The sequence below is a fragment of the Engystomops pustulosus genome, chromosome 6 (genome assembly GCF_040894005.1).
Source record: "Engystomops pustulosus chromosome 6, aEngPut4.maternal, whole genome shotgun sequence".
NCBI classification, from domain to species: Eukaryota; Metazoa; Chordata; class Amphibia; order Anura; family Leptodactylidae; genus Engystomops; species Engystomops pustulosus.
In genome coordinates, this window is record NC_092416.1 from 111,835,672 (window position 1) to 111,857,627 (window position 21,956).

Sequence of the window (21,956 nt, forward strand, 5' to 3'; positions counted from 1 at the left end):
AACACCCGCCCGTCACTGCTGTGGTCGGTGCTGGCACCTAACTTACCGTTAGATGCGCGCCACTATCTTGGATGGCCGCCCCCTGGAACATCATCGGAGGGCGCCGATCGGTTGCTATGGCAGCCTAGAGTCTCATTGAGACTTGTAGGCTTGCCATAGGCAATGATTTCTAATAGCCAGCAGAGGGCAGGCTATTAGAAATCATAGTAAAATACCTATATACTGCAATATAGTAGTATTGCAGTATATAGTATTAGCAATTGGACCCTGCAGGGTTAAATTACCCTGGAGGATCTAAAATAATGTTAAAAATAAAAAAAATATATATATAAGTAAAAAAAGTAAAAGTTGAAATCACCCCCCTTTCCCTAGAACTGATATAAATAGTAAAAATCATAAACACATTAGGTATCATCGCGTCCCAAAATGTCCGATCTATCAAAATATATTAGCGATTTTTGCCAGCGTTTAACCCCGTAACGGAAATTGGCGCCCAAAGTCGAAAATGCCACTTTTTTGCCATTTTGAAAAATATAAAAAAAATCTATGAAAAGTGATCAAAAGCAATGAAAAGTGATCATATAATGTATGAAAACATTATAAAACCTGTACAAATTTGGTATCCTCGTGATCATACCAAACCAAAGAATAAAATAGACATGTGATTTGGGGCGCTCAGTGAAAGCTGTAAAATCCAAGCCCACAAGAAAACGTCGCAAATGCATTTTTTTCATAATTTTCACTGCATTCTGAATTTTTTCCCGCTTCCCAGTACACGGCATGGAATGATAAATACCATTACTATGAAGTGCAATTTGTTATGCTGAAAACAAGCCCAAACACAGCTCTGTACATGGAAAAATAAAAAAGTTACAGATTTTTGAAGGTGGGGAGTGAAAAATGAAAATGCAAAAACGAAAAAGGGCCACGTCTTTAAGGGGTTAAGAAGTCTGCCCCCATTTATTAAGCAGCCTACATTTTCAGCCAAAATGGGAAAGAAAAAGGTTGTCTGCTGCTGAGAAGCAAGAAATTGTGGAGTGTTTAGCTCAAGGCTTGACTACAATCAACATTGCCAAAACACTTCATCGTGATCATCGCACAATTAAGAAGTATGTAACCGATTCACAGCACACACGTGTGCGTGCTGATAAGGGTATATGTGGAACTCTTTCCAACAGGCAATTACATCAGGTTAAAAGAGCAGCTGCAAAAATGCCTTGTCATAGCAGCAGACATGTTTTTGAAGCTGCTGGGGCCTCCAACGTCCCCCGAACATCAAGATGCAGGGTCCTTCAGAGGTTTGCAGCTGTTTTTAAGCCATCCTGTCGACCTCCTTTTTCCATTGCACACAAGCAGAAATGGCTCCAGTGGGCCAAGCAATACATGAAGAGTGACTTCAAAACTGTTTTGATCACTGATGAGTGCCATGCAACGCTTGATGGTCCAGATGGATGGAGTGGAGGATGGCTGGTTGATGGACACCCCATGCATACATGGCTACGGCGCCAATGAAGAGGAGGAGGAGAAATGTTTTGGGCTGGAATCGTGGGGAGTGATATTGTCGGCTCCTTTAGGTTCCTGAAAGGGTAAAGACGAACTCCATAATGTATGTGGATTTTCTCAAATAGCACTTTCTGCCATGGTTCAATAAGAAGAACCGCGCATTATGCAGCAAGATCATTTTCATGCCTCATGCTGCAAACAACACATCTGCATCTCTGGCTTCTATGGGCATAAAACGGGACAAACTTATGGTGTGGCCCCCACGCTCTCCTGACCTCAAACCCAATGAGAACCTCTGAGCATCATCAAAAGGAGTGTCCACGATGGCGGGAGGCAGTTCACATCAAAGCAACCGGTCTCTCAGGGTATTCTGTCCTCATGCAAAATAATTGAAGCAGAAACCATCCAAAAACTGAAAATTCAAGGGGTCCTGTGTGCAAAAGTAACATCACCTAGAATAAATTTTTTACTAGCAAACAGTTTGATTTCAGTTTGTAATAACCTGCTAATGCTTATGTCACAAATGACCATCTTTTTTTGTTCTTAATGAAAGTGAAAAGGTTGAAAACTCTGCTGTGCATAATAATTTAGACTGCATTTTGAGTGTTTATTTTTTTAAAAACTATACTATTATTATGGTCCGTTTGTTCAAAAACATTTTAATTATACTTGAATAGTTGCTGACTGGAAAATTACAATGACTGCAATTATAGAAAATTTAGGAAAATATGAGAAAATATTTTATATGCATAATTTGGAACACATTGTTTATATTAGATAGTTAGAGATGGAGACGAAACACAGCAATTAAATGTACCAAAGGAAACAACCCAATAAGTTTGGCATAAATACTCATTGCCTTGTCTTTGGGTGGGATCTTGTCACATACTCATTGATCTTAAGTCAAGTGATTTCCACTGTTATGGAAAAATGCCTTATGCACTTATTTATGCTCACTTTTTATCATGTACAGTGCACTTCTTTGCCTATATCGTGGCAGAGATCAATACAGAAAATGGAGGACATCTTTAGGATCTCTTGCTTTTTTTTTTTTTTTTTTTTTTTAGGCGTCAAAGTTCCTCGTAATTTTCGACTTTTGGAAGAACTTGAAGAGGGTCAGAAAGGAGTTGGTGATGGAACGGTTAGTTGGGGTCTAGCAGATGATGAAGACATGACACTTACAAGATGGACTGGTATGATTATTGGACCACCTAGAGTAAGTATAAGGCTGCAATACATTGAAGCTTAAAAATCTGTCTGAGAAGCAAAGAGAACCCGCCATGTAAATGTTTTGTGCCAATTATTTCCACGTTGTGCAGATGGGATTTTAGAAATTTTTGTAACATGCACATGGAACCTTGTTAAGATACATGGCTGTGTTGTGGATGTATCCTTGGTAAAGGGCCTCCTATTGGCATAATGCTATGTAATGCCCCCCACCTGTGACCTTTGGTTGAGGTTGAGTTTGACATTGTTGAGTTCTCTGCGTAATGCCCCCTTGCTGTTCCAGGAGACCAACAAAGTATATTACCACCATGTAGCTCCAATTACTCTATAATGTACTACTTTTGCTACCCCCTTCTTGTTCCTCCCACACTGTATGTTTCCTGCCTCACCACATTGTATTTACTTTTTATTTACATCCTGTCAAGGTATATAGATTTGAAATGGGGATTTGTTGCTGCCCCCTGAATCTGGGACAATTAGGAGGTATGAAAAATGTGCATTTGGATACATCTTAACCCCTTACCGTACAATTACGTCACATGCTGGCTGCAGGTGTATGGAGAGGGCTCACGGGTTGTGCCCTCTCCATACAAGGTGGGCTTTTGCTGCATATTGTAGCTAACACCCGCAATCTGTAGCTGCATCGATCATTAACACCCCCGATCGGTGTTAACACTGTAAATGCATATAAATCCTGGGGGCGTGTGGGTCCTGCCATTTTGGATTTGATCACCACCCTCTGTGAGGCCCTGGGGGATGGAGGCTGGGTGACCACAGGCTGTCTGGTTTTAACCTATTTATTACAATGTGTGATTTGCACATTGTAATGAATGATGAGGAAAATCCCCATGTATTTATATTTAAAAAAAAAAAACTTTTATCAGCACCCTTCCCTAGAACTAATATAAATAGTAAAAATCATAACATGTCGGGCATCGCAGTATCCCAAAATGTCCAATCTATCAAATTATAACAATGCTTATTCCTGGCGTTTAACCCCGTAACAGATAATAGGTCCAGAAGTTGAAAAATGCCACTTTTTAGCATTTTGTAAAATATAGAAAATTTAATAAAGTGATCAAAAGGCTGTACAGTGCTAAAAATGGTTGCATTGAAAGCGTCATCAAAAGTCACAAAAAATGACACCACACAGCTCCGTATACCGAAGTATGAAAAGGTTATTAGTGCCCGAAGATGGCAAAATGAAGAATTTTTCCTTTTCTGTACAGGAGAAAATACAATATTAATGGTTTAACTCTGTAAGAGAGTTCAGAAATCAAATATCTAGTGGAATAACCATTATTATAATTTTTTTTTCACCGCTTTCATGCGTCTTGGCATGCTCTCCACCAGTCTTTCACTCTGCTTTTGATTGACCTTATGCCACTCCTGGCACAAAATTTAAGCAGTTATTCTTTGGAATGTAATCAAGAGGAAGATGGATAGTCACAAGTCAACAAACAGGTTTTCAAAGGAGTTCAGTTCTGGAAAAAAATGTGCAGTGGTCTCAATGTTACATTGCTAAACTTATTATGTCTAGCTTTTTTTTCTTTTTTTGCTGTTGCATTTTTGAGCTTATATAGCTCTAACTCTGCTCTTCACCTTGCTAAACAGGCCTATTTTACTGATATACTTAAATATCATTTCTCTAACAATCCCAAAAGGCTCTTCGATACTCTTCACTCCTTATTAACACCAAAGATGCAATAATTTCTCAATCCACTCACGCCACTAATGCCCTTCACTCCGTTACCTTACCCTGTTTTCTCTCTTCCTTCAAGCCAGTCACCGAGGAAGAAGTGTTCCCTTCAGGTTCCTTTCCTCTGCTTGCCCCACCATCTGCTTCAGTGACCCCATCCCCTCACATCTCGTACAGTCTCTCTCTCCAGCAGTCACTTCTCTCCACACTAAAAACTTCATCCGCTCTCTGTCTTCTGATGGTGTTCCCACTTCTTCTAAGAATGTGGTTGTCACCTATTACTAAAGAAACCTTCCCTGGACCCATCCAGTGCTGCTCACTACCAACCAGTTTCTAGTCTCCTTTTCATCTCAAAACGCCTGGTCTATTCTTGAATAATCAATTTCTCAGCTAAGCTACAATTTGGCTTTCACACTATGCACTCCACTGAAACTGCTCTTTATAAAGTCTCCAATGATCTCAACACTGCTAAATCATAAGGGGACTATTCACTCCTCATTCTTCTGGATCTCTCGACAGCGTTTGATATTGTGGAACACAAGCTCCTCCTCAGGTTGCTTTGGTCCATTGACCTTAAGGGCATTACTCACTTGTATCCTTTTCTGGATATCTCTTATCTTCCCCTCACTGTTGGGGTTCTTAGGGTTCAGTCCTAGACGCTCTTCTCTCTCCAGTATACTGCCCCATCCGGACAAACAATCAGTAAATTTTGTTTCCAGAATCCTCTTTATACTTACGATATCCAGCTACTTTCCAGATACTTTTGCATATGATGTCACTCTGTTGCACAGTCTGTGGGATCACAGAGACGGCGGGCCCGTAGTCTTGGAGTTGTACTCTAAAATGCTAATTGTTCTGATTAACCCTTGACTAGACTACTGTAACTCCCTACTAATTGGTCTTCCTCTAACTACACTCTCTCCTTTCCAATCTATTCTTAGTAGATGGGACAAAACACTACATGGATACCTGTAGTTTGTGCCAGTCACTGCACTGTTTGCCGCCTCCTTCCAAATTCTGTTTAAAAAAATAACCCTCATCCACAAAGCTTTTCAGTGATGTTAGATTAATCTCTACCTTTAATTTCTCTTGCACATGTCTCCAGAACTTCTCCCGAACTGTACGAATTCTCTGGAATGACCGTCCCTGGACTATCAGACTAATACTCAACGTCCAAAGTTTCAAACATGCTCTTAAAAACAACCTTTTTAGGCAGACCTATCGCACTTGCTAACTGCATGAAATTGCAAAACTCTTTAATAACCCATTCTGTGTCCTTCTCCTGTCTGTTATCCGGCAAACACCAGATCAGAGGTCGCATTAACGCCTCACCATGCGTCATAGACGGGTGATGAGGCGCCATTACCCCCCAAAATAATTGCCATGCATAAAGTTACACTTGGCAATTATTCCCTGTAGCGCGCAGGCTGAGCAGTTCGGCGCGCGCTGCAAAAGAGGTAAGTGTCTGTAGCGCGATCACAGCGCGCGCTGGACCGCTCAGCGGGACACGTGACACAGTGATCCGTGTCAGCAGCGCCCCGGAGCTAGAGCGCAGGCCCCGGGAGACCTGTGGACAGCGGGGCTGCTGCTCCCTGTCCTGCTCCATCTCTACCTGCCCGCAGATCCCGACTGGACTTAAGAGCAAGGCCGGGTGAGTGTGTGCAGTGTTCTGTGTGTGCTGTGTGAGTGTGGTGTTCTGTGTGTGAGTGTGTTCTGTGTGTGAGTGTGGTGTTCTGTGTGTGTGCGGTGTATTGCCGAAATTTTCATACTCCTCCTCGGGTAAAAATACTCCTCAAAAATGGTGAGAGGAGTATTTTTTTTTCTGGAAAAATGTTAGTGCGACCTCTGCACCAGATACATGCCAAGGTCCAGAATTCTATGCTTGTATATAAGATCATGGCTGATGACTAGTTCAAGCAGCAGAATTTTTATTACATTTTTTTTCTGGACCATTGGACAATCACTTGTGTCACCCACCTCATCTAGCGAGCAGGGCTTTCGCTACTATTGTTCCATATGAATGTTTGTACATTTTAATGTAGTATTTTATTTGTATGTGTCCCTTATGATTTGTAAAGTGCTACAGAATTAGATTGCACTGTATAAGTAAAGGTTATTATTATAGATAACAAGTATAAGAAGATTTATCCATGCTTTATTTCGATTGTAGATTTCCACCATCAGAGTGACAGATTGCAATTGATAAGCGTTTTAATTTCCACTTCTGGACAATCTATTTTGAAGGTTTTGTCCAAAGTTGTGAAGTTATCTGCAGGATAGGGCATAGCATGTTTATGGGTCTGATTCCTATTAAAGGATATACCGTATATACCAGTGGTGGCGAACCTATGGCACGGGTGCCAGAGGTGGCACTCGGAGCCCTTTCTATGGGCACCCAGGTCATCTCTCCAGCACACCAGACAGGACTCATAGAATGTTCCTGCAGTTCCAAGCAACTTAAAAGATGCTGCTTTCATTCATATATTTAAGTGATACCTACTTCACTACTTGAGTATGTAGGAAGAGGGAGAATTAGTAGACAGGGGCGAATTATCTTTGACAGAACTTCTGCTGGCCCCACGATTCTGTGTACAGAGGGACACTGGAAAGAAGCTAAAATGATGCAATTTTTCCATCTTGTGCTCAGGAGGCCAATGTGATCGAACATTGTTGAAGAACAGGGAGCAATATCTTACTTCTTTAATTTTTTGTTGGCACCTCGCAATAAATAAGGGGGGTTTTGGTTTGCAGTTTGGGCTCTCGACCGCTAAAAGGTTCGCCATCACTGGTATATACTCTAGTATAAGTTGACCCATGTATAACCCGAGACCCCTAATTTTAACACAAAAACTGAAAAAACCTATTGACTCAAGTATAAGCTGAGGGTGGGAAATGCATTGGTCACAGCGTCCCCAGTATATAGTCTGCCGGCCCCTGGCCCCAATATAATGCCTATAGGAAAAAACAAAGTGTAGTCACCTTCCGATGACCTAATCCTGGAACCTAATCTAACTTGTTGAAAACTTTAACAGCAGAGGCTTCTGGGGCATGGAGTAGTCCAAACTAGTACACCTGCCTGTAGCCTCTGCAGTTAACTTAATTTTAGGAAATTTTTGGGCCAAAGTAGGTGTGTTTCATAAAGCGCTTGCTTCACTTTCCTAGGCATACACAATGGGGAAGTCCTATATTTAGTTCACATTTTTGGATGAGGTAGTGTGACCCTGGCACCTAAGTTGTAAACTTTTTTTTTTAGCTTTAATTGAAACCTTCTGCATGCATTGAGGAGTTTGATAACTTCATTTGATGTATTTCAGCATTTCCACAGGTTTTTTTGGTTTTTTGCTTATTGTGACTTTTTTTTTTTTTTTCTTCAGACAATCTATGAAAACAAAATGTACAGCCTTAGAGTAGAGTGCGGCCCTAAATACCCTGAAGCTCCTCCGTTTGTTAAATTTGTATCGAAACTAAATATGAATGGCGTGAATAATTCTAATGGTGTGGTAAGTAGAACAAATTCCTTCTGATCATCTATCAGCACTGTACAATATAATCAGATAATGAGGAAGGACGTAAATAGCGTAATTGAATATCCAACCACTGTTAAGCACCTGTGGTGTGGTGGAGCCCTATCCTGATGTAACAGAGGAAACTTCCATCTTCAGTCAAAATGGAACGGTAACACTGTTTCCTGTAGCATAATGCAATGACTTGATTCTCCCATGCAGATTTGTAGCAATTGGATGCAGTGCCTTCATATCTGTTTTCAATTGCAGGGACTCTCACAATTGGCGAGACTTATAAATGTATGAGCGCAAAGCAGTTGTAGTTGCTCACGATAACCAATCAGAGCTCAGATTTCATTTTTCCACAGCAGGTTATAAAACAAAATCTGAGGTCTGATTGTTAATATACTGCAATAAATTATTATCTAAATCTGCTTCTTTCATATTACATCGTGTCCGACTGACTGGCTGCTTGAATGACGACTGTCATCTACCACTGATAGTTTTGCCAGAAAAAAACAAAAAAAAAAACACATAAAACAAAATGCATTAAACAACCCTTATAATGATGACGAAGACCAGGGGAGCAACTGTCTTGGCAGCCAGTAGCTCCCCTGGTCTTCGTCATCATTATAAGGGTTGTTTAATGCATTTTGTTTTATGTGTTTTTTTTGTTTTTTTTCTGGCAAAACTATCAGTGGTAGATGCATTTTTAATAAACTTGCATCTATTTACTATTCAGTTCCTGTTATAACGTAAGATAGAAAGCAATTACTTTTGTTAAAATACTCACAAGTGTGTCCTGAGGGTGCTACGGCTTCGGGCAAGTGTGGGGCCTAACGGTGAATGTGGGAAGATGCAGAGTGCCGCGGCTCCTCTAAATTTATCCTGGAGTATCCCGATGTACCTCCTGAAATTGCTTATCTTCAGTTCACTGGGGTAATGTGTACTACCGGGGCCCAGCCATGACGGGTCAGAGCCTGCAGAAACCCTCAGAGAAGCTAGCCAACTGAGCTGGTCCCTGCTGAAGGGGCAGAAGCTAAACCCACTCTGGCAGATGTACTTACAGCTGTCCAGCATAACACTACTGCCCTGGTGGCGATGATGGGCCAGGCGGGGAGCTTGAAAGATGAGATGCTACTAGTACGCCGTGATGTTTATAAGGTGACTGGAAGAATATAGATTGAAAATAGAGTGAAAGAGGTAGAGGGCTCGACAGGCATAGCCCAGGTTGCCACAAGAGGTACTCTTGGCTAGGATGCTACTTGTTAGGCCTACTCCTTCAGAGGGGACATTTATCAGTTACTGTTCTAGAATGGGGATGAGATAGGTGGGTTGCGGCCTTGTTTATGGGTTGTTGTTTTGTTTTTGTTTTTTTGGGTTTTTTTTTTTTTTTTTTGATGCATGGGAAACATTGGCTCCTTGAGATACATATGGACTATGGTACTGGGGGGTGGGAGGAAAGGAATAATTGCTTATTAGGGCTGATCGGTTTGTCACACCTGCTGTTTGCTCTAGCCATAGAATCGCTAGCGTTCATGGTTCGGCAGCACCCAGTTTTGGTGGGTTACAGGCATATAATCCGGAGAGTGGAGGAATTTATATACCTTGGACTAAGGATGACTAGGAAAGTTAAAGATTATATTGACCTAAATTTGGTCCCAATGTTATGAGAAATGCGTAATGGGATCCTGGTATGAAATAAGCTGCCTGTGTCTTTTCTTGGTCATTGTAATCTGATTAAAATGGCTAATGCTGGAGCTCCTATGTGTTCCCCACAATGATCCAGTGTGGACCCCTAAATATTGGTTCTGCAGGATGCATAATTTGTTTAGGGACCTGGTTTGAAAGAGCGACCCTGAGGATACGCCTTGAAAAACTGCAATTGCCCAAGTATAAAGGAGGCCTAGCCCTTCCCAAAATGTGGGGCTACTATTTAGCCAGACAATCTCAAGACTTTGGAGGGTTGGCTCTCACAGCGGAGGAAACCTGGTGTCCACAGTATTTCAATGGCCCCCTACCTCCTATGACGGCTTTGTAAGCCGGTGTAATGGCTAGAGCAGCATAGAACAGACCCACTCTTCTTTTGATACAAAAAAGTGGAAGGCGTAGATATATTTTTTTTTAATCAGAACTTTTTTTATTAAGGCAGAAAAAAAACAGAGCTTTACATTATTCCATTTTTGAATAAAGACTCAAAACAAAGGAAAAAACGGTGAAAGCAGGGACATACAATATATCGCCCATTTCCCAGACACAGCCAGGGTTCAAGCATTCCATGGACATATTCTCACCGGATGCAACCGGGAGTCATGTGAACCACAGGAAAACAAACCTGCCTACTGTTACTTAATTTCTAATCAGCCAATCACATGGCAGCAACTCAGTGCATTTAAGCATGTAGACATGGTCAAGACAATCTCCTGCAGTTCAAACCGTGCATCAGTATGGGGAAGAAAGGTGATTTGTGTGGCTTTGAACGTGGCATGGTTGTTGGTGCCAGAAGGGCTGGTCTGAGTATTTCAGAAACTGCTGATCTACTGGGATTTTCATGCACAACCATCTCTAGGGTTTACAGAGAATGGTCTGAAAAAGAAAAACATCCAGTGAGCGGCAGTTCTGTGGGCGGAAATGCCTTGTTGATGCCAGAGGAGAATGGACAGACTGGTTCGAGCTGATAGAAAGGCAACAGTGACTCAAATCGCCACCCGTTACAACCAAGGTAGGCAGAAGAGCATCTCTGAACGCACAGTACGTCGAACTTTGAGGCAGATGGGCTACAGCAGCAGAAGACCACACCGGGTGCCACTCCTTTCAGCTAAGAATAGGAAACTGAGGCTACAATTTGCACAAGCTCATCGAAATTGGACAGTAGAAGATTGGAAAAACGTTGCCTGGTCTGATGAGTCTCGATTTCTGCTGCGACATTCGGATGGTAGGGTCAGAATTTGGTGTCAACAACATGAAAGCATGGATCCATCCTGCCTTGTATCAACGGTCCAGGCTGGTGGTGGTGGTGTCATGGTGTGGGGAATATTTTCTTGGGACTCTTTGGGCCCCTTGGTACCAATTGAGCATCGTTGCAATGCCACAGCCTACCTGAGTATTGTTGCTGACCATGTCCATCCCTTTATGACCACAATGTACATTTGATGGCTACTTTCAGCAGGATAATGCGCCATGTCATAAAACTGGAATCATCTCAGACTGGTTTCTTGAACATGACAATGAGTTCACTGTACTCAAATGGCCTCCACAGTCACCAGATCTCAATCCAATAGAGCATCTTTGGGATGTGGTGGAACGGGAGATTCTCATCATGGATGTGCAGCCGACAAATCTGCGGCAACTGTGTGATGCCATCATGTCAATATGGACCGAAATCTCTGAGGAATGCTTCCAATCTATGCCACGAAGAATTGAGGCAGTTCTGAAGGCAAAAGGGGGTCCAACCCGTTACTAGCATGGTGTACCTAGTAAAGTGGCCGGTGAGTGTATGTCGTGATAAATTTCCTCCATTTTCTGAAAAAAACTTTTTTGTTTTTCTTTGTCTTAATGTCTCTGGTCTGTATTGTCTAATTAAATATCTCTTCTCTGTTGCAACTTTTGATATGGTAGGTGTCGACGGATGTATCCAGTGTTTCATTATACTGCGTTTGGCCACCAAAAGAAAGGCGTGCATGTCCGATCATATGTCCCCCTGAATTGCCTCGTTCTCCACATAATGAAAAACTGGTACAAGAGGGTCCAGGGGCTAACCGTCCAGTTTGTATCTATGTGATCCCTAACCCTCTCCCAGAATGTCTGTATGTGGTCACTTGCCCATATGCCATGCCACAGTTCATTGCTGGGGGTTTGACATTTGGGGCATTCCATTATCCTCGCTGGTCTAGCGGCCGTCTTTGGCAGGTCAAAACCGTAGTATGCATGGTGGAGTATTCTGAAATGCGTTTCCCTCCATTGTTCACTGATAACACAATTTCTGATTTGTTTCCACCCTCTCTGACACCTCCTGGTTGCCAAATCTACAGACCCAACCTTCCCCTACTTGTTTCAACGTTTTTTCAACGTTTGTTGTCTCAGTTCACAATATAGTGTCAATATGTTTTGGTTGCATTGCTCCATACCTTGCATGGAGACAAAGGAAGGCTCTGATACTTCCTTTGTGCTATCTGTCACCCTAGATTTTATGATTTTGTGTATCTGTTGATAAGTGGACTTCACACACCCCATAAGTGAATATTTATTTTGGAGCTCCTGTTCTGTGAGCCAGCGTGGTTCTGTCTCGTGCAACAGGTCTTGTATCATCCTGATCCCATTCTCCTTTCACGAACGTAACAGTCTGTTTTTTGTCTCTGGCCCATAAGGCCATGTATTTTGAGATCAGGAAAGGGAGGTTGTGCATCATCCTCACTTCCTTCCTTGTAACCAGTGTGTTGCGGAGGACGACAGACTGTTCGCTGGAGGCCATTTTGAAAAACTAGTGGGCATAAGGGAAAGCAAGTCATGTGGTGCTGCCAATGCCTTTTCTAGTTCAGGGTTTGGTTCCACAACAAAACCAGTTACTCAATCTGACATGTCTAAGCAGGCTAGCTAAGCCTCTTATGTTGGGTAAGTTCACAACCCCCTCCTTCTTATATAGAATTGGCTTATTTGCTACAATTTGTGGTCCTTTCATCATTCACTCTACATCCTTGTGCTGATATGGTACTGGTATGGTCTGTAGCAGTTTGCGGAATGATATCATTTTTATTAGATGTTACCTCCCCATCATTGTGAGGGGAAGCTAGCGCCAGCGAAATAGTTTCTCTAGTATCTTATTGATGAGGGGCGGATAGTTCAGTGTGTCGATGGAGTCAGGTGTGTGACCTATGGTAGTTTTTCTTTTTGGGTATACTCCATTTTCTAACCTGATAATATTATTCGTACGATTTTTATATTCTTTTGTGGTAGGTGGAGAGGTTCGTATCCGGTGACAGAGGATTTCCTTCCACGCCTGATAGAAAGCCCTCTGAATGCTCAGGCCAATAGTTATTCACATCCAGATCAGGCATTAGCATTAGCCAAAACATATAACTGCTGCAGCATGAGAATCCTTTTCAATAAATTACCCCTACCCACTAATGATATGGGGAGCTTACACCATGAGTTTAAGTTTCAAAGCAGGAGAGTAGGGCGGGCTAAATTGTCAGCTATGTAGTCAGAGGTCGCATTAACGCCTCACCACGCGTCATAATTGCCTTACATGCTTGACCACGGCGTGTAAGGGGTTAACACCCGCGATTGGAGACTGCTCCGATCGCGGGTGTTAGCGCAGGCTGTCAGCTGTGATAGACAGCTGACAGCCGCTGCTTCTGGTGCCGGCTCCGTTCGTGAGCCGGTGCCAGAAGCAGGACGTTAGAGCACGTCCCCATGCACTTAGCATCTAGCCGCGTCTAGGGGTTAAGGTACAGGCAACGTATGTTCTGTGCCGTCGATCTACCAGGCATGAAGCCTGCCTGGTTCTCGTGTATTAAGTGGGTAATCACCCCAGACGGATAGCCATGACTTTCGCAACTATGTGAATATCCGTGGATAACAAAGATATGGGCCCATATGATTCTGGGAGGTTATGGTTTTTATCTGGCTTGGGCAGAACCACAATTTATGGCTTCCCCCATGGTTGCTGGTTAGCGACCTTCTTTTAGCGAGTCTTCAAAGACTGTCTAGGTAGTAAAATGTCTTTATTTTTTATATCTCCATCGGGAGACAGCCTGTCCCAGAGGCTTTTTCGTTAGGAAGAGTTGCCAGCGCAGCTTCTAAATCAAGTGTTAGGGGGCCTCTAACGCTTCTCTAGCTTCTTGCATCTGACAAGGCATGACAATACGGTCTAAGAAGGCTAGCGTATCACTCTGCTCGGGAACCTGGCCGGGTGTATAGAGATTCCTGCAATGCTGATCACATTTTTCTTTAATATAAGGGAACCCCCTTGAGCCCTGACAACAGTCGTCAATTAGTGTCCTGCACTTTCCCCCAGCTCAAAAATATTTTCAACATTTTCTGGTCTGCTGTCAGTAATGTGTATACGGCTAATAAATTTTGGGCTTCCTTCCAGTTCCGTTACATTGCTTCTCCAGATTCATCCACGTAAGCGCATTCTGTGGTTGAAACCCTGTTTTTGAGAGTATTCCCATCCCCTTGACATTTACTAATGTTTACTAATGTGCAAAAATGTGCCCTTTAAGTACCTCCCAGACTACTGATGTAGATGCTGTTCCCTCATTATGAGAGAGAAATTCCTCTATGTACGTGGCATAAGCACCCTTTCTATCCAGTAATTGTATCCAAAATGGGTTAATTTTCCTCAATCCCATGAAGTAGACTCGCCAGGAGTGGTGAATGATCTGATGATTCCAGGAGTATGCGGGCCACAAATGCCAACACTCTTTAGTACTTCACGATTAAATGGTGGTGGATTATAAATTGCTACTATAATAAGGGGTAACCTGTAAATAGAGCAATATAGACATATAAAGCGGCCCTCAGCATCCATTAGTGGAGTAGCATTCATAAGGGATATTCCTGGGTATCTTTACCCATCTTGCGTGAGTGGAATGATAAGAGGTGGCTGTCCAAGCCCTGTACAACAGGGCGGTGTTTTCTGAAGTGAGATGGGTTTCAAGCAGACAGGCCACTACTGGAGCCTGCGCTTGTATCGCAGAGAAGACTGCATAACGCTTATATGTGTCTCCCAAGCTCCACACGTTCCACGCTAAGACTTGGCTCGCTATGGACTCTAGGAAGCACATGGTTATGTAACCAATATGCTATCCAACAGGGGTTATATTTGGGGCCTCTACGATGTTGAGGCACCACCGCATGTATTCTGTCATTAACTTTGCGAACGTCATGGTGGATAATTGTCACATCCTCTTTCATCCTGCCAAATTGGGTATTCATAGTCAGCAAAGCCACAGTGTGATATTGCAGTAAAAAAGATCCTTTAGAGTAGGTTCTTCTGGTATCATTTAGGGCTTACAGAGCAACGAAATGAATGCCATCAATAGGGCCCACTGGTATATAGTGCTCAGCCTACTGCTACAGGCTCCACTTGGAGTGTCACAGGGCGGAAATGGTAAGGACATTGCCCTCTATTCCAGCATCCGATGTCTGGGATGCGGGGGCTGAGGTACTCTCCATGGGGTCTGTCTGTGTGTGCAAATTTCTCCAGGCGCGTGGCCACCTACTTTCTGGCGCCATGTTTCTTTGCAGGGATGGGTGGACCAGCGGGTCTCATTACTTCTCCCGCACTGTTCTCCGGATCCCCATGTCACTGGACATGCTGGGGACCCGATCGGAAGCGATTCAGCTACTTTTTGTGAGCGGAGGAGCGAGCAAGGAGGATTAAAGCAGGATCTGCTGTACGAGCTGTAGTGAGGTGCGTCCGTCACATCACTGGCTAAGCCATACCCCTCCACAAGGTATATTAATAGGTGTTTGGGGTAAGCCCCTGGACTAAATATACGCCATTATGGCACAATCCCTACATGGGAGAAGTGTAAATGATAGAGAGGGTGTAGGGCTGGCTCCAGAGGGGGATTAGGTCGTTATGATAACTGTATGATGGCTCACCACTGATATCTTTCCAGCAGCTTTGAGGAGTTTGAGATCCCGAACACAATGTATTTTTCAATATGTGCAGGTTCAGCACGCAATACAGGCGCAGTTTGGTTCTCAAGCTGTTGCTTTCTCTTCAATATATAGTCATTTTGGGAGATCAGGTGGCTAAGATGCATAGGCAGTTGGAATTAGCGATAGGGGAGATATTCAATGAAGAGTGGGATGATGTGACAGAGTCTCCTGTAGCGTTGTCTGTAAATGTGGCACAGAGAAGTTAACCACTATTCCTTCTTCATAGAGCATATTGCACACCATTGATGCTGTGGAAGATAGAGATACGGGAGAACTCCTCCTGTCAATGCCAACCCGAGGGTGGATATACGTGTCCTGGGCTTGTTGGGAGCTGAGCCCGCTGAGGGCACCAAGGCTGCTGGGAAACTTAGTCGGGGTACAGAAAGGTTTGCACACTGGGATGCATAGGGCGTTTTCATTTGTCTAGAATGGAACAACTAGCAGTAGCAGTAGGTGAAACAGTTGTGGTTTTTTTTGGGAGGGGGGGGGGCATATTCATAGTGTACTGTACAAGCAGAGTTTTTCAGCACAAAAATTGTGCTGAAAAACTCTAACTCGGCTTGGGCTCGGGACTATAAAAAAAAATTAACACTGTACTCACCTTTCCGATGCTCCCCAGGTCCTCTTCTTGCTTTGGGTGCTCTGTCGTCCTGTCCTCCAGCTCCTCTTCAGGTTTCTCCGGCTTCTCTTCGGGTACCCAAGCAATTGAGGTCAGCAAGCTGGTGATGTCGTCATGTGTGCTGGCTGTGCGTTGACAGAGCCAGAGTAACCAAAGCAAGAAGAGGACCTACAGGGGCGTCTGAAAAGGTCAACCAGGCACCCTCCCCCCCCAATTTCTCGAATCTAACAAAACTGGTGCCAATCAACTGTCCTTTTTTTTAAAAAAAATTCTAAAGGTCAAAACTTCAACCAGCCACCCCCACATTAACTGGATCAAACAAAACTGGTGGTAAACGTTTGTGCTATGTTTGTGCTGGTTTGAGCAGAAAATTTTTTTGTTTGGAAAAAATTATGAATGTGCTGCTATAATTTTTAATACAGAGGTCAGCAGAGTTACTTCCTTCCAAAGTACGTGTTTGTTTTCCTGGTTCATCTTAACCCCTTCCCACTCAGCGGCGGATATATTCACCGCAGAGATGATCCCGGCTTGGCTCTGGATCGGAGCCGAACCGGCATCGGCAAACATTGGGTACAGGCGGTAACAGATAGCCGGCACCCCAGTGTAACACCTGCGATCGGAGTGTGCTCCGATCGCAGGTGTGTAACCCGTTAAATGCCGCGGTCAGCGCGACCGCGGCATCTAACATGCCTCTGGGGGGGTCTTTTCCTCACGATCGCCCCCCCCTGAACCTTTTTTGGGGGGCGCCGGTCGTTTCTATGGCATCTCTGGGGTTCGATCGGGACCCCAGAGATGCCTGCAGGCACTGCCGGTAAGATGGCATCTATGACGTCATCTTACTGGAAGAGTGCCAGCCTATGCAAGTGCCATGTTCATGTCCCATGGTGTAAAAATTGAAAAAGTAAAAAAAAATGTTATTCAATAAAAAAATAAAGTAATAAATCAATAAAATTGCCATAAGCCCCATAACATATAAAGAGACATATAACCCAAAAAAAAGTCTAAATCACAACAAGAACCCCACATATATAGTATCCCCGCGTCCGTAACAACCAGTAGAATAAAAGTAAATCATTATTGAACCCGTACCATGAAAGCCGTTTAAAAAAACTGTTAAAAACCCACCAAAAATTATCATTTTTACCTATTCAATCTTACAAAAAATACAATAAAAAGTCATCAAAAAAACACATGTACTCCAGAATGATACTGGTGCAAAGTACAACATGTCCCGCAAAAAACAAGCCATCAACCAGCTCCGTAGCCTAAAAAGTAAAAATGTTATGCCACTTGGAAGACGGCAATGCAAAAATGATAGATTTTTCCCACATTACGGTTTTATTTGACAAATTTAGAAAATATATTCAAGTCTGGATCCCCGTAATCGTATCGACCCATAGAATAAAGATAACATGATTATTAACATGCCAAACATGCCAATTATATATTATTTAAAAAATTATAATATATATATATAATTAACATGATTAACATGCCAAACGGCTAAACATGAAAAAAAAAAAAAAAAAAAAAGTCAAAAAACCAGTACAGAATTGATGCTTTTCTACTCCTGCCCTCAAAAACGAGTTCCTAAATTTTCAACAATAAGTGATACCAACCCTAAAATGGCAACACTGGAAGAAGCATCTCCTCCCGCAAAAAAAATGCTGTCACATGGCCCCAATAACAAAACAACGAAGATTTTATAGCCTTCAAAAGGGGCCAATGAGGATACTAAAATCCTGGCAGCTGCAGGGTGCTTCTTCCCTTCTGCGCCTCGCCGTGCGCCCATAAAACAAGTAACATCCACATGGGGGGGGGGGGGGGGGGTCTCTGTACTTGGGAGAAATTGCAGAACAAATTGTATGGTGAGTTTTTTCTTTTTTTATCTATTGGAAATGTGTAAATTTTAGGGTTAAATGAACGTATAACTGGCACAATTTGACCATTCTAAATTTCACCTCCATTTTGATTCAATTACAATGAAGATCTCAAGGGGTTAACAATCTTCCTAAAAATCTGTTTCTGAGAGTTTGAGGGGTGTATATTTGAAAATGGGTTGGTTATATAGGGGGTTTTGATGCTAAATATGTAAAATTTAATTCTAAACGGTATTTATCCCCAAAATGGTCAATTCTGAAAATATGGAAAATCGCTATTAGATTTGTAAGCCGCGTGACATCAAAATAAATTATCCAGACATTTAAAAAATTATAAATGTAAAGTAGACATATGGGAAATGTTATTCAGCAACTTATTTAGTTGGTAAATCTATCAACCTGAAAACGCAGTGATTTTGAATGTTGCAAATTTTTCAAAAAATTCATCTTTTTTTTCTTTGTTTTTGTAAATAAACGTAAAACTTATCATCCAACATTTAGCACTAAAATGAAGCGCTACATGTGGGGAAAAAACAGTCTCAGAATCGTTTCGATAAGAAAAAGTGTTCAAAAGTTATAACCATATAAACAACGCAAGTCAGAATCCAAAAAATGGGACTGAGCCTTAAGCTTCAAAATGGCTGCGTCCTTAAGGGGTTAAACACCAATACCTATGTAAACAACTAAACATACCTTGACCTGTTAGCGCTCAGCGTCTGATATCGGGAAACACGGGATGCCGGCTATAACTAATAGCCAACACCTCGGTGTAACACCCGCGGTCGGAGTGGACCCCCCCCCCGAACCGTTGCCATGGCAACTCTGGGATCCAATCTGGACCCCAGAGCTGCCGGTAGGCACTGCCTGAAAGATGGTGTCTCTGATGTCATCTTGAAGGCACAGTGTCAGCCTATGCATGTGCATAGGCTGACACTGCTAATACCCTGCAATACATCAGTATTGCAGAGTATTATCATGAACAAGCAATCAGATGATTGTTTGTTCATGTCCCATGGTGGAAAAAGTAAAAAGCGTAAAAAAAAAAAGTTCAATAAAAAAAAAGTAATAAAAAATAAAGTAATCCAAAAAATGCCCATAAAATCCCCACAACATATAAAGAGACCTATAACGTTAAAAAGTCTAAATCATATCCCAAATTCCACATATATAGTATCACCCTTGTCCGTAACAACCCGTACATTAAAAGTAAATATTTATTGAACCCGTACGATGAATCCCGTAAAAAAAAAAACTTAAAAACCCACCAAAAATTATGATTTTTACCTATTGAATCCCGCAAAAAATGCAATAAAAAGTGATCAAAAAAGCAGAAGTACTCCAAAATGTCCCGCAAAAACAAGCCATCAACCAGCTCTGTAGCCAAAAAGGTAAAAATGTTATGCCACTTGGAAGACGGTAATGCAAAAATGTATGTATCATGTATGGTATCCCCATAATCACTGACCAATACAATATAGATAACATGATTATTAGTCTATACAGGGAACACGGGGGGGGGGGGGGGGCGTAAAAAATACAGTACAGAATTGATGCTTTTCTACTCCTGCCTTCAAAAAAATATTCCTAAATTTTCAACAAAAGGTGATACCAACCCCAAAATGGTAACACTGGATAAAGCATCTCATCCCGCAAAAAAAATGCCGTCACATGGCCCCAATAACGAATAAGCAAAAATGTTATAACCTACAAAAGGGGCCAATGAAGACAGTAAAATCCTGGCAGCTGCAAGACTCTCCTTCCTTTCTGCGCCTCGCTGTGCACCCTTAAAACAAGTAACAGCCACATGTGGGGGGGTCTCTGTACTCTGGAGAAATTCCATAACAAATTGTAAGATGAGTTTTCTTTTTATCTTTTGGAAATGTTTACATTTTTTAGGGCTAAATGAACGTATAATCAACACAATTTGACCATTCTGGATTTCACCTCCATTTTGATGTAATTACTATGAAGATCTCAATGGGTTAACAATCTTCTTAAAAGCTGTTTCTGATAGCTTGAGGGGTGCAGATTTGAAAATGGGTTGATTATATCGGCGGTTTTGATGGTAAATATGTAAAATTTCATTCAAAACTGTATTTGTCCCCAAAATAGTCAATTCTGAAAATCCGGAAAAGCGATGTTTGATTTGTAAGCCGCGTGACATCAAAATACATTTTACAGACATTTCAAAAAATGATGAAAATGTAAAGTAGACATATGGTAAATGTTACTCAGCAACTTATTTAGGTGATAAATCTATCTGCCTGAAAACACAATGATTTAGAATTTCGAAAAATGCATCATTTTTTCTTTTTTCTTTTTTTTTGTAAATAAACTCAAAACTCATCAGCCAAAATTTACCACTTTAATGAAGTACAACATGTGAGGGAAAAAACAAATCTCAGAATTCCACTGTTGATTGGCACCTGTGTGGGAGCTGCTTGACCTCTGGAAACTTTTATTAATATCTTAAAACCTATAGCGGCACAAACGCTTGACACCAATTTTGCTAGTTTTCAACAAGGTGGGGGTGGGGGCAACTTCACTCACGTCTAGGAAGGCTGTGACCAATGCATTTAGCACCCTAGGCTTAAATTGGGCACTTTGGCTTATACTCTAGTATATACAGTAAATTGTATATTTTGATAACTAAATCTAGAATGTACTCTCTGACTCTGTGTATCTCGAATAAACGTTAATTGTTTTTTTTTAAGAAAAAAAGGCATGAAATGAATAGACTGGATATCAAGCTTACTTCTCTCCTTGTGTTTTTACCAATTCTTTTGTAGGTGGATCCCCGAGCCATATCCGTTCTAGCAAAATGGCAGAATTCATATAGCATCAAAGTTGTCCTGCAAGAACTGCGGCGTCTAATGATGTCCAAAGAAAATATGAAACTTCCGCAGCCCCCTGAAGGACAATGTTACAGTAATTAAGAAATGAACATAAAACCAAAACAAAAAAAATAAGAGAAAATTGTTCATGCCCAATTTAAAAGGAATTCAAACTCTCATAGTTTTTTCCACAGTAGTAAATTTTCTAGATACATCTTGTAGACGTACTGGAAGTTTTCCCGATGATAACACCAGTTTATCTTCAAATGCTGTAAATTATCTTCTCCTTCCTCCACTTTTTCAACACAGAAATCTAAGTTTGTGCTAGAAAGATAATCCTGTCTGCATAGTCAACTTTCCGGTGTCAAGAAAAACAAAGAAAAAGTCTATTTAAAGTCTACCTGTTTGCGAGCAGCGTAGCACATTATCTGACTGTGAAGCCTGTATCACACAATCACGTTATTGCTGCAGTGTTGGGTTTTTTTGCAATTTTTCTTTCCCCTGTTATAGACTTTTAGTTTCAAGCAGTTTGAGTCCAATGAGGCATTGTTTCCCTTATTCCATTTTTTTTCTGCTCTATTCTTTGTGTCCAGTTTTCATACTGGGTTTCATGGACTACTAATGAGAATGCGTGCTAACTTGGGTCATCCCTCCCCTTTGTGTTGTCTCTAATAAATGCTGGATGTGGCATATTATGAGTGCTGAAATTTTTTGATTATTTCAGAATGTGATGGCTTATGGTGTAATTCATGCAATACTCTTTGCCTATAAGTTGGAAAATGCTGTGATTCTTCCTTTAGATGTACCCAATGTAGGATATCTTCATATCGATTGTCAATTTCCATACATTTAAGACATATAGGGCATTGTACTTCCTTCTGTTCTATCAAAATTTGATTTGGAATATTGTGAAAAAATTATGGTGTGTAATGTTAACTCTTTAAGGACTAACCAAAACCGAAATACACATAAAGTTGGGGGTGTGGGTGTGAAGTCTCTATCACATGAACCTCCCGCTAT

General features: G+C 41.8%; 1 protein-coding gene across 5 annotated transcripts in view; it reads left to right on the forward strand.

Annotated features, from left to right (window-relative positions):
* The window catches only part of UBE2V1 (ubiquitin conjugating enzyme E2 V1), an 85,461-nt gene extending 63,827 nt beyond the window's left edge, over positions 1–21,634 (forward strand). For 4 of the 5 annotated variants that reach the window (XM_072110613.1, XM_072110609.1, XM_072110610.1 and 1 more), the window contains exons 2-4: positions 2,571–2,719; positions 7,804–7,929; positions 20,892–21,634. In XM_072110613.1, coding sequence (XP_071966714.1) covers positions 2,675–2,719; positions 7,804–7,929; positions 20,892–21,038 — 318 coding nt within the window. In that variant the 5' untranslated portion in view covers positions 2,571–2,674 and the 3' untranslated portion in view covers positions 21,039–21,634. The remainder of the gene's footprint in view (positions 1–2,570; positions 2,720–7,803; positions 7,930–20,891) is intronic. The other variant, XM_072110612.1, reaches the window with a different exon arrangement.
* The last annotated feature ends 322 nt before the right edge of the window (positions 21,635–21,956 follow it).